Below are 13,895 nucleotides of genomic sequence, written 5' to 3' on the forward strand. Positions count from 1 at the left end.
TAAGCAAATCTACATATGAAGATATGAATTAAGAGGAGTAGGTCACTCGGCCTCTTGAGCCTGCTCCGCCATTCAATAAGATCATGGCTGATCTAATTGTAACCTCCCACCTACCCCCGATAACCTTTCACCCCCGTGTTTATCAAGAATCTATCTACCTCTGCCTTAAAAATATTCAAAAATTCTACTTCCACCACCTTTTGAGGAAGGGAGTTCCAACAACTCACTACCCTCAGAGAAAAAAATTTCTCCTCATCTGTCTTAAATGGGCGAATCCTTATTTTTAAACAGTGGCCCCTGTCTAGATTCTCCCACAAGAGGAAACATCCTCTCCACATCCATCCTGTCAATACCCCTCAAGATCTTAAAAGGTTTCAATTAAGTCGCCTCTTAACTCTTCTAAATTCCAGTGGATACAAACCTAACCTTTCCCCATAAGACAACCCACCCGTTCCTGATATTAGTCTAGTAAACTTTCTCTGAAACACTTCTAATGCCTTTACATCCTTCCTTAAATAAGCAGACCAATACTGTACATAGTACTCCAGATGTGGTCTCACCAGTGTCCTGTAAAACTGAAGCATAATTTCCCTTTTATATTCAATTCCCCTTGCAATAAATGATAACATTCTATTAGTTTTCCTAATTATTTGTTGTACCTGCATACTAGCCTTTTGTGATTCATGCACTAGGATGCCCAGATCCTTCTGAATCTCTCACCATTTAGATAACATGCTTCTTTCTTATTCTTCTAGCCAAAATGGACAATTTCACATTTGCCCACATTATACTCCATCTAGAACCTGGATCAAAAGAACAAACTATAAAACTTACGTTCATCCATCTTTAGACTTGGGAAGCAGTAAAACTCCTTATGTGTAATAAGATTGGGCAGTCCTCTGAATAGACTTCGACATAGTTTGCATTCAAAGATGGTGTCTACCTCTTTCAGTAGAATGTGTTTCAGTTGTGTAGTTCCTGTGTGCATAAAATATCACACATACTGAACAGGAATATACCAAATAAAAATTCTTAAAGTAAAGATTTTCTAATTAGATATTCTCAAGATTACATTTATACATTTGTTTCTACACTTTTGTCAAAAATCTGCATGAAATAAAATGGAATTTCTTTCGGTTGAATTAGAATTTTATTAAAAACAAACAAAATTGAACTGAGCACATGCGAGAAACATTTAATACGGTGAAAATGTAAAACTACAATGGCTTTCACTGCCTCCACTTGCATGGTGTCAGCTTGCAACAAAATACTATGCCCTTAAAATAGCCATCAATGTTTAAAATGTGTGCGCAGGGAGATGATAAGTGAAGGAAGGCAGTAGATGTAAAACTAAGCATTCCCCTGAGTGACACTGCAATGTGTTAAATATCTATTCATGGTGCAGGTAATAATAGGACCTCGACATCTAGTTTTGGATTGCACAACAACCTACAGGGGTGATCCTGCAATCCATGTTTATTTTCTTGCTTTTTGGGGGATACAGGTCCAAGACGGGGTTCAAAATACGGTGGCCTGAATTCTCCAATCAGCATTGCCTTTTGGAAGTTTGATGCTGCAGAAACGCCCCTTATAAATGACATTAGAAACTTGATGGAGTTTATCAAAACCTTATTGCGTTGAACTGATGAGCTCTATGCAATTATTAAAATCTGAATTATGGCACAATGATACCAAAATTTGCTTTCACTTTTAAAAAGACCTTCTTTTGGAAATATGTCACAATATCTATTTCCTCCTTAACTGCAGTCATTACATATTCTTATCAATGTGGAACTAATGCTGCTAACAGAGATAGTTTTGCATTGGTGCGCATTCCCCATTTTAAGTTGTACATCAGATATCATAACAGAATACAAGAGAATGCCAACGCAGATACTGAAAGCACAGAATGAAAACACCATGAAAGGCCCCATTGGCAAGGGATAACAGTAAATTCATGTGGCCACCATTTCTATAAATACATATTACAAATAATGCGAATGTCATGGATTAAGAGAGAAGAATTAACTCCATACAAGTAGTTATGAAAACTTAATTTATCATCCAGAAATACTCCTCTTACTATCTCAATTACACACAGACTGTAAAATGGGCTGTAAATTACCTGAATAAAATGAGATTAAGGTAGCAGTCAGAAAGGGAATAGTCATTTCAGTTGCAATGTTATCACTCACTGGAATGTGATAAATTCTACCTGCCTGATTTCACTTATAGGACTGTCACTGACCTCATCTCCTCTGCAGATCTTCCTTCCACAGCTTCCAACCTCAATCTCCCAACCTCAGACAGCCCGCATCTACCTCCTTTCCAAAATCCACAAACAGGACTGTCCCGGCAGACCAATCATGTCAGCCTGTTCCTGCCCCACAGAACTCATTTCTTGCTACCTCGATTCCGTTCTCTCTCCCCTTGTCCAGTCTCTTCCCACCTACATCTGCGATTCCTCTGATACCCTACATCATATCAACAATTTCCAGTTTCCTGGCCCCAACTGCCTCCTCTTCACCATGGACATCCAGTCCCTCTACACTTCCATTCCTTACCGGGATGGTCTGAGGGCTCTCCGCTTCTTCCTTGAACAGAGGCCTGAACAATCCCCATCCACCATTAATCTCCTCCGCCTGTTAATTGATAAATTGTTCTCTCACCAAACAATTTATCCTTAAAATCTCGTCTCATTTCCTCCAAATAAAAGGTGTGGCTATGGGTACCCGCATGGGCCCCAGTTATGCCTATCTCTTTATGGGGTATGTGGAACATTCCTTGTTCCAGTCCTACTCAGGCCCCCTCCCACAACTCTTTCTCTGGTACATTGATGACTACTTCGGTGCTGCTTCATGCTCTCATATGGACCTGGAAAAATGTTATTAATTTTGCTTCCAATTTCCACCCCTCCATCACTTTCACATGGCCCATCACTGACACTTCCCTTCCCTTCCTTGACTCTCTGTCTCAAATTCTGGTGACAGTCTGTCCACCAATATTCATTACAAGCCCACCAACTCCCACAGCTACCTTGGCTACAACTCCTTACACCCTGCTTCCTGCAAGGACTCCATCCCATTCTCTCAGTTCCTTTGCCTCCGACGCATCTGTTCTGATGATGCCACTTTCCAAAACAGTGCTTCTGACATGTCTTCCTTCTTCCTTAACCGAGGTTTCCCACCCACTGTGGTTGACGGGGCCCTCAAGAGTGTCCGACCCTGCCCACGCCTCTGCCCTCACACCTTTCTCTCCCTCCCAGAACCATGATAGGGTTCCCCTAGTCCTCACTTTTCACCCCGCCAGTCTTCGCATTCAAAGGATCATCCTCCGCCATTTCCGCCAATTTCAGCATGATGCCACCACCAAACACATCTTCTCTTCACCCCCCTGGCGGCATTCCGAAGGGACTGTTCCCTCCGGGACACCCTGGCCCACTCCTCCATCACCCCCTACACCTCAACCCCTTCCCACGGTACCTTCCCATGCAATCGCAGAAGGTGCAACACCTGCCCCTTTACTTCCCCTCCCCTCACCATCCAAGGGCCCAAACACTCCTTTCACGTGAAGCAGCGCTTCATTCGCACTTCCCTCAATTTAGTCTACTGCATTCGTTGCTCCCAATGCAGTCTCCTCTACATTGGAGAGACCAAACACAGACTGGGTGACCGCTTTACAGAACACCTTCGGCCTGTCCGCAAGCATGACCCAAACCTCCGTGTCGCTTGCCATTTCAACACACCACCCTGCTCTCATGCCCACATGTCCGTCCTTGGCCTGCTGCAATGTTCCAGTGAAGCTCAATGCAAACTGGAGGAACAGCACCTCATCTTCTCATTAGGCACTTTATAGCCTTCCGGGCTTAACGTTGAGTTCAACAACTTCAGACCATGAGCTCTCTCCTCCATCCCCACCCTCTTTTTGATCCCCTTTATTCAAATATTTATTTTTAAAATTTTTATACATATATTTTTCCCCACCTATTTCCATTATTGTTTTTTAAGTTTATTTCCATTCATTGTTTTATCCCCACCTTTTAGCCTATTTCAATCTTTTCTCCCACACTGTCCCCTCCCCCCACCCCATCCCCACTGGGGCCATCTGTTACTTGCTCATTCTGTTTTCTACTCTTAATGTCACCATTAGCACCTCCTTTAGCCAATATCACCACCATCAGCATCCCTTCAACCTTTTGTATGTGACATTTTTGGCAATCTCTCTTTTGCCTCCACCAATCACTGGCCTTCTATCCAGCTTCACCTGTCCCACCCCCCTTAAACAGTATATACTTCACCACATTTTTACTTCTCTTTAGTTCTGAAGAAGAGTCATATGGACTCGAAACATTAACTCTGTCTTTCTCTCCACAGATGCTGTCAGACCTGCTGAGGTTTTCCAGCAATTTTTGTTTTTGTTTCAGATTTCCAGCATCCGCAGTATTTTGCTTTTATTTTGACTTCACTTATTCTTTGTTTTTCAATTAAGTCTACAACGGTCCATCATAGTCAATTATGATAGTACAGACTCATTTTACTCTTTGGTATAACCTTGAGCAAGAGAACCACCAGTAAACTATTACTCTGTACCTGTCCGAAAACACTCAATGATTTGCTGAATTCCTGATTTTGAAGTCGGAAGCTGTTGTTGTAACAAAGGAGGGTCTCCTGGCTCCTGTGTGTATGCTGTAAAGTTGATATATAAAAATCAAGAGAAAAGTGATACTGGGGCATTGAAATATAGTTGTCATTTCTTGAACACACGATACTGGATCAAATCTACTTCACATCAGGGTAAAATTACACGGTGTGATATAAGTAACAAACTTATTAATGGATTTCTACAAAATTTCTTTGTCCATGGTTTCAAAATAAGGGTCGCACCTAATTTCTTCCTTTCATCAAACAGGTAGAATAATTTGCTACAAACCCAATACCATGTTTGTTTATCGCACAGCACAATTTCACCCCGGTAAGTGTTCAACATTAGAATGCACTGGTTGCAAAGGTAACGAAAATGGTACAATGTTAATAGATGTCCCACAGCGTTTCACACAGCAAGTCAGATGCCATGCTGCTTCATAATAACAGGAATGTAATGCTATGCAACACAATGTACTTTGTCGCTGCTAGGGTGAAACTGTTTTTGAGCTGGACTGTTTCTTTAAGGCCATAAAGTCTAAATGCTGTAAGTAAACACAGCTGGAGGCCAACCAGAGTATAACTGCTATTTGCTAAAGGAAGTTGCAGATAGGAAAGTACTTATAAATTTCTGTCCCCATGTCAGGATGGCAGAACAGAATGAAAGGATTGCATTTTGAATTCTATTAGCACTCATGTTGGTAGCATATAAAATAATTCTATTGGTGAATTTATTTTTGCTCGTTTCAGATGTGTGCGCCTAGGATGTTACCACCAAGTGTTTAGTTTTAAAAGGAAGCAAAATAATCTGTATCAAATGAACAATATCACAGCAAGCCATTGTAATAAAAACAGAAATGCTGGATTGAGAAGGGAAAGAGAAAGCAATAAAGATGAACAGTCATTGTAATATTTGGACACTAGAGTGGATTAAAGCTACTTCTTGACTTCTTGATGGGAATCGCATAAAATGAACATTACTTAAGGTTTGTGGGTTGTTGTCTTCTGCAACAGTGTCACTTCCATTTATCAATGATAATGACAGGACTGCACTACCTGCCCCAGAACTACCTCCCACAGGTGAGTCTCCAAATTCCATGCTACATAAGTCGCCATCTAATGGTGCCGTTTACCGTTGTTGAGCTTTAACAGTCAGTTAGTGGGGCCTGTATTCTGATTTGGTATCGCGAGATTCATTTTAATGTCAGTTCACACAGGCCTAACAAGGCCACGTGACACAATCGGTGCCATTTTGAAGTGACCTCTCCCGCTCCCCGACCCTCCGGCTAATGGCTTCTCCCCATCCCTGATCGTCTGAACAGTATCCTCTCCCGTTCCCTGACCCTCTGACTTGTGGCCTCTCCTCCCACCCCCTCCGACCCTCCAACTCACAGCCTCTCCCCATCCCTCACCTTCAGACTTGCGGCCTCTTGTTCTCCCACAGCCTCCGACTTGCAGCCTCTCACCCTTCCTGGCCTCGAACTTGTGGCACCTCCCCCTCCTTGAGCCTCCAACTTGCAGCCTCTCCCGCTCCCTGACTCATCCTCTCACTGATTCCGGCTTTCGCCAAACCTCCTGCTCCCCAACTCTCCCACTCACCACTTCCCTTTCTTGAACCTGTGGTCCTGTTCAAGATCCAGATCCTATCCCAAAGCTGGAGCCCCAGGAATGTGAAAGTGAGAGTCCCGTTGGTATGGAAATGCCAAGCTGGTTGTGTTATAATCCACGTTCTTTTTCAAATGACAGCTGAAACTGCTCCTCCTGCCCCTCGCCTCTCATCTCCAGAGCCCTTGCTCACAGTGAGCATTTAAAAAACATGGATTATAACAGCCCCAACTCGGCACTTCTGCACTGTCGGGACTTGCACTTTCACCACCTCGAAGCTCCAGCTTCAGATCTGGGCTTTGAACAGGAACGCAGGTTCAGGTGGGGGAAGCAGCAAGTGGGAGAATTGGAGAGGGAGGTTCAGCGAGAGCAAGGATTGGTAAGAGGGTGGGTCAGGCAGCATGGGGGGGCCACAAGTCGGAGCAGGAGAGCCTGCATGTCAGAGGGCCAGGGGGATGGAGGGTCTGCAGGGACTAGGAGTGTCACAGAGCAGGATGTGTTGCAAGTGGGAGGTTCAGGAAGCAGGATCAGCAGTGAGCAGAAGGTACTGTAAGTAAAAAGTTACCATATTCCTTTTACATTTTTTAATTTATTTTATTTCAAATGTTATTTCATTTATCAACATAAGAATTTAGCAAAGCAAAGTATTTCAACGTACAAGGTGTAATACTTTAATGTTTTTTTTCTGATGAGGAACGTCCTACAGAACCTAACTACAGCTTTTACATTGGCCTTAATGGGAAAATTCAATTCCCTCAAAGTCGTGATTCTCAAGAACACAACTACAACTGGAAGTGAGGACTTACTGCACAGGCCTGTTGCCAGTTTCAGCAGCATGTTACAAAGAAGAGAAGAGGGGAAGAGGGAATCGGATGATGCTAAAAATGAAAGGAGAACTTGGTAATTTCCACTGAACCTTAAATAAATTGGTGAAGCTGATTTGCAAAGACATTTCACCATACCTGGTTCACAGCAGCCATGGTGGTGGTGGTCTGTCTGGCAACACTTGTCCCTCAGCAGTATTTTCTGAATTCGTGACCTATTTTCTTCCACATCAGTTTCATTCCGACTATTATACTAGATGCAAAAAATGAATAAATGTTACAAACTGCAAAATGATTTTTTTCATATATAGATATTCAAATGCATTATAATAGTGCTCAGATTTGATACTTCTTAAAGTTGTTACTTTAGGAAAAGAAAGTTTTGGTGGACCCAAGGGCCAAATGGCCAAGTAGATAAACACACCCTCAGTGCGGTAATAAGCCACACACCAGAAAAGTCACAGCTTTGAATTTAATCTGGGACTCTAATTGGAGAGTTACATTTGTCTCAGCAACAAGGGAGAAGCAAAATCAGCCAGGTTTGTGAACCGTATCCAGCAATTCCCACTGCAAAGTGTGTGTGAGTGTGTGTGTGAGAGAGAGATGAGGATTGTGCCAATTACTCGCTGTCTTAGCCCAGTATCAGAGGGCCTGTGGTCTCCCTACAATCTGAAGCCAACAATGCCCTTCAATAGCAGATGGGAAGAAAAGAAGCAGAGGGAAGGCAAGATGATTTTTCTTTTTACACCGTAAATTGTGATGATCTGGAATTTACTGCCTGGAAGGGTGGCAGAAGCAGATTCAACAATAACATAAAAAGGAGGATTGTGTGTATGAAAAGGAAAAGTTTGCAAGGCTATGGGGAAAAAGCAGGGGAGTGGGTCTAATTGGATAGCTGTTTCAAAGAGGCACAACAGCCGAATGCATTCATTTCCTCCATGTTGTAAGATTCTGTGACAAGGGTAGAGTTTGCATCAAACATAAGGTTTTGGATAAAATCATATCAGAATTTCAATAGAAAAGGTTTAATGAAGACAACACCAAAAACTCAATGGTAAAGCATTGGAAAGGTGAAGTAGTCATTAAAATACTGAATTTTGTAGATGAAAACACACAGAAAATAGCTAATGTCCACTACATTAATTCTTTCTGCTGTGACAGTATGATTAATGTTCTTCAACAATGATTCTAACCTATTAAATAATCATCCACAAATTTAACCATTAATAAACAACAATTGGATTTGCATAATGCTTCCAGTGTAGGAAAACGCACTTCAGAGTTGTGGTCACATAAAAATGGACACCAAGATTTAAGGAGATAAGAAATGCCTAGAGGAGGGGATGAGGTTTAAGAAGCAGAGGGGGCTTATGGAAGGAATTTCAGAGCAATGCATTGAGACAACTGAAGGCACAATCAACAATGGCCGGACAAGAGGATGGGATGAACACAGACAAAGTTTAAGGAATATAGAGTTCATGGGGATTGTGAGATTGGAAGAGGTTACAGAGATAGGGAAGGGAAGTCCCTGAAGAGATTTGAACACAAGGATGAGAATTTTAAAATTGGATACAATGAGGGAACTAGGAAACAAAGGAGCATGGCAAGGACAAGAGTAATAGGAGAGCAGAACTTGATGCAGGATAAGATGCAGGCAGAGTTTTGGATGAGAAGTTTATCGAGGGTAGAGGATGGGAGATTCCCGAGGAAAACATTGAACAGGTGAGTCTGGAATTGACAAGGACACAGATGAAAGTTTCAGCAGCAATTGGACTGAGGTTGGGGCAGAGGTGGGTGATGTTATGGAGGTGGAATTAAGAGGTCTTTGTGATGGAGCATATAATGGAACTCAGCTCAGGGTCAAATGGGAAGTCTTGACTGCTAACAGTCTGGTTCAACTTCAGGCTGGGAGGTAGATGCAACTGGTGACAATGATACAGCATCTGTGGCATGGGCTGAAGATGATGGCTTCAGTCATCTCTGGAGGAAAATGAAACTCATTCAAAACTGACAACACAGACATAGTTGGACAGGGGTGGAGAGATAGAGTTGGGTGTCATCATGGAACACATGGATGCTGACCCTCTTTCTTTGGATGAGGAGGCCAAGTGTAATAAAAGAAGTGGCCAAACACAGGTGTCTGGGCACTCCAGAGGTAATAGTGTGCTCATGTGGAAGAGAAACCATTGCTGGAAATGCTCTAGCTTTCATTGGATAGATAAAAGTGGAATTATTGACCCTTCCAATCCCCAATTTATTGGTCATTGATGGCTGAAAAAATATTGTCTCCTACTGCCTCCAATAAGCTAGACCACTACAACAATGCTGGCATTGTCCTTCAAGTAGTGCACTAGATTGAACACAAGGAATAGGAGCAAGAGCAGACCTGGCTGATCTTGGGCTTCAACTCCGTTTTTCCACTCGGCTCCCCATATCCTTTAATTCCCTGAGACACCAAAATTCTATCCCAGCCTTAAATTTATTCAATGATGGAGCATCCATAATCCTCTGGGGTAGAGAATTCCAAAGATTCACAACCCTTTGAGTGAAGGAATTTCTCCTCTCTCAGTCCTAAGTGGTCCTTATCCTGAGACTATGCCCCCATGTTTTAGATTCCCCGGCCAGCGAAAACAATCTCTCAGCATCTACTTTATCAAGCCCCTTCAGAATTTTGTAGATTTCAACGAGATCACCTCTCATTCTTTGAAGCTCCAGAGAATATAAGCCAAATATTTTAAAAATAGGAACAGGAATAGGCCATTTGGCCCATTGAATCTGCTCTGCCATTCAAGTTCTCCTTGATTTTACTTGCAAATATTCTTTCATGCCCTTTCTTTGCTTTTCTAATTTCCTTTTTAATTTCACCTCTGTACTTTCTATACTCCCTTCAGCTTTTTGTAGTATTGAGTTCTGAGTGTCTGACATAAGCTTTCCTTTTCTACTTTACCTTACCCTGTATGCTCTTTGACATCTGTGGGGGGGGGGTTCCAGATTTGGCCATCCCACCCTTTTCTTGGCAGGAATATGTTTACACTGAATCCCTTGAATCTCCTCTTTGAATGTCTCTCACTGCTCTAACACTGATTTATCTTCAAGTAGCTGCTTTTAGTCCACTTTTGCTAAATCACTCCTCAGCTTAGCAAAATTGGTCTTTCTCCAATTCAGAGCTTTAACTCCTGTTCTATCTTTGTCCTTATCCATAATTATGTTATGGAAAACTAACTGAATTATGAACACTACCACTAAAATGCTCTACCACTGCCATTCCTTCCACCTGCCTAGCTTCAATTCCAAAAATTAAGTTTAGAACCGCACCCTCTTTTGTTGGACTTGCAACATACTGGCCAAAAAAGTTCTCCTGAATGCACCTCATGAATTCTATTCCTTCCATTCCTTTCACACTAAAGCTATCCCAGTTAATACTGGGGTAGTTAAAATCCCAGATTTAAAGGCTTAACATATGAGGAACGTTTGAGTACTCTGGGTCTATAATCGATGGAGGTTAGAAGGATGAGGGGGGATCTGATTGAAACTTACAGAATACTGAAAGGCCTGGATAGAGTGGACGTGGGGAAGATGTGTCCATTGGTAGGAGAGACTAGGACCCGAGGGCACACCTCAGAGTAAAGGGAAGACCTTTTAGAACAGAGTTGAGGAGAAACTTCTTTAGCCAGAGAGTGGTGAATCTATGGAATTCATTGCCACAGAAGGCTGTGGAGGCCAGGTCATTGAGTGTATTTAAGACCAAGATAGATAGGTTCTTGAGTGGTAAGGGGATCAAAGGTTACGGGGAGAAGGTGGGAGAAGGGGGTTGAGAAACTTATCAGCCATGATTGAATGGCGGAGCAGACTAGATGGGCCGAATGGCCTAATTTCTGCTCCTATGTCTTATGGTCTTATGGTTTTTGAATTTCTCAGAAGAGCAAGTATGTAGGCAAATCTCTATTTCCGCTGACTGTTTGAAGGCCTCTAGTATAACTCCCAGTAGTGTGACTGCCCCTTTTTTGTTCCTTAGCTCAATCCATATGGTCTCATTTGATGATCGTTCCAACCTATCATCCCACCTCACAGCTGTAATTATTTCTTCAACAAAATTGCCACCCAACCACTCCTTTTTTTTAAGCCCCCTGCCGTCTGAAAACCATGTAACCAGGAACATTGAGCTGCCATTCTTGTCCCTCTAAGTCACGTTTCTGTAACAGCTATGACGTCATACTATTTTGAGCTGTGCCCTCAGCACATCTGCTTTATTTGCTATACTCCTTGCATTGAAGTATGTACTCTTGCGCACTGCCAAACTCCTTTTTAAATTTTCTAACCTTTCCTCTGCCATCCAGACTCATTCCCTTACTTTCTGCCTTCCATTTCCAATTTGTCCCATCTAAATTCTCCCATCAGATTCCCACCCCCCTGCCAAACTAGTTTAAAACCTGCCCAAGATCACTAGTAAACCTCCCCGTAAGGATGTTTGTCCCAGTCCTGTTGAGGAACAAACCATCCAGCTTAAACAGGTCCCACCTCCCCCAGAACCAGTCCCAATGTCCCTAGAATCTAAAGCCCTCCCTCCTGCACCACCTCTTCAGCCACACACACGTTCACCTCATCTAATCTATTTCTATATTCACCACTGCATGGCACTGGGAGATTACAACATAAAGGTCCTTCTTTTAAATGTCTTTCCTAGCTCCTTGAAGTCTGCCCCCACCGGACCTCATCCTTTGTTCTATCTAGGTCATTGGTACCAAGATGAACCATGACCTCTGGATGTTCACCCTCCTCCTCCAGCTTCTGCAGCTGGTCAGTGGTATCCATGGCCCTGGCAAAAGGGAAGCAACATACCATCCTGGATTTGTGTCTGCGGATCATATGCTCCCCTAACTATAGAATCCCCGATTACTATTGCTCTTCCAGTATTCCCTGTGCAGCTGAGCCACCCATGGTGCCATGGCTTTGGCTGCACCCCACAGATGAACCATGACTCTCATCAGTCTTCAGAACCGAATACTGATAGGAGAGTAGGATGCACTCATGGGACTCCTGCTCTACATGACTGTTCCTTTTTGACTGCCTGATGGTCACCCATTCCTTCCCTCCCTTCCTCTATACCCTTAAGCTGTGGGGTAGCCACATCAATAAACAGGGTATTCATGTAGCTGGATGTACCATATGGACTTACCACGGTGACAGGAACTGCTGCTCAAGTTCTGAAACAAGGAACTCAACTGCAAGAAATGCTAATCAAGGGCATGGAAGCATCCTAGTGTTGCCACATTGCACAGGATGTGCATTCTTGAGATTGAAGCAGCCATGCCATTACTATATTTATTACCGAACAGCCTCGCAACTGCTAATAAAGCACGTTACATAATAAATCTTCCTAATGCTAATAAAGCACTGCCAACACTAACAAGCCTTGCATATATTAAACCACACACACATACTGACAACTCCTACTAATATTCTGCTGTGCACTGTTTCTGACGATGCAACCCTCACTCCCGCTTGCTTTCATTCTGAAGCTGGCATCCCCACTTTCTATCGAGCTCTTTAAGAAGCTGCAAAACCCGTTCGTTATTTCACTCGCTGCTGCAGACACGGCTGTGCCCGCCCACTCTCAGTGTTTCTCAAGCGGCCGGCCCCACTCCCTCCCTCGCTGTTTGTCAAGCTGCTATCCCCGCTCCCTCTCTCACTGTTTCTCAACCAGCTGACCCAGCTCCCTCTCGCTGTTTCTCAAGCTGCTGTCCCCGCTCCCTCTCTCGCTGTTTCTCAAGCTGCTGTCCCCGCTCCCTCTCTCCCTGTTTCTCAAGCTGCTGTCCCCGCTCCCTCTCTCCCTGTTTCTCAAGCTGCTGTCCCCGCTCCCTCTCTCACTGTTTCTCAAGCTGCTGTCCCCGCTCCCTCTCTCACTGTTTCTCAAGCTGCTGTCCCCGCTCCCTCCCCCTCGCTGTTTCTCAAGCTGCTGTCCCCGCTCCCACTCACTGTTTCTCAAGCTGCTGTCCCCGCTCCCTCTCTCACTGTTTCACAAGCTGCTGTCCCCGCTCCCTCTCTCGCTGTTTCACAAGCTGCCGTCCCCGCTCCTTCTCTCACTGTTTCTCAAGCTGCTGTCCCCGCTCCCTCTCTCACTGTTTCTCAAGCTGCTGTCCCCGCTCCCTCTCTCGCTGTTTCTCAAACTGCTGTCCCCGCCCCCTCTCTCACTGTTTCTCAAGCTGCTGTCCCCGCTCCCTCTCTCACTGTTTCACAAGCTGCTGTCCCCGCTCCCTCTCTCACTGTTTCTCAAGCTGCTGTCCCCACCCCCTCTCTCACTGTTTCTCAAGCTGCTGTCCCCGCTTCCTCTCTCACGGTTTCTCAAGCTGCTGTCCCCGCTCCCTCTCTCACTGTTTCTCAAGCTGCTGTCCCCGCTCCCTCTCTCGCTGTTTCACAAGCTGCTGTCCCCGCTCCCTCTCTCACGGTTTCTCAAGCTGCTGTCCCCGCTCCCTCTCTCGCTGTTTCTCAAGCTGCTGTCCCCGCTCCCTCCCTCTCACTGTTTCTCAAGCTGCTGTCCCCGCTCCCTCTCTCGCTGTTTCTCAAGCTGCTGTCCCCGCTCCCTCTCTCTGTTTCACAAGTTGCTGTCCCCGCTCCCTCTCTCGCTGTTTCACAAGCTGCTGTCCCCGCTCCCTCTCTCGCTGTTTCACAAGCTGCTGTCCCCGCTCCCCCTCTCACTGTTTCTCAAGCTGCTGTCCCCGCTCCCTCTCTCACTGTTTCTCAAGCTGCTGTCCCCGCTCCCTCTCTCACTGTTTCTCAAGCTGCTGTCCCCGCTCCCTCCCTCTCACTGTTTCTCAAGCTGCTGTCC

At 44.4% G+C, this 13,895-nt stretch overlaps 1 protein-coding gene across 4 annotated transcripts in view; it reads right to left on the minus strand.

Annotated features, from left to right (window-relative positions):
- The window catches only part of LOC144696735 (zinc finger protein 800-like), a 126,098-nt gene that overhangs the window by 33,553 nt on the left and 78,650 nt on the right, over window positions 1-13,895 (minus strand). For 3 of the 4 annotated variants that reach the window (XM_078568400.1, XM_078568402.1, XM_078568403.1), the window contains 3 exons: window positions 7,208-7,322; window positions 4,590-4,685; window positions 835-978 (listed from right to left, as the gene is read on the minus strand). In XM_078568400.1, the coding sequence (XP_078424526.1) occupies window positions 835-978; window positions 4,590-4,685; window positions 7,208-7,322 (355 nt within the window). Of the gene's footprint in view, window positions 1-834; window positions 979-4,589; window positions 4,686-7,207; window positions 7,323-13,895 lie in introns of those variants that run through there. The other variant, XM_078568404.1, reaches the window with a different exon arrangement.

The sequence above is a fragment of the Cetorhinus maximus genome, chromosome 22 (genome assembly GCF_964194155.1).
Source record: "Cetorhinus maximus chromosome 22, sCetMax3.hap1.1, whole genome shotgun sequence".
NCBI lineage: Eukaryota > Metazoa > Chordata > Chondrichthyes > Lamniformes > Cetorhinidae > Cetorhinus > Cetorhinus maximus.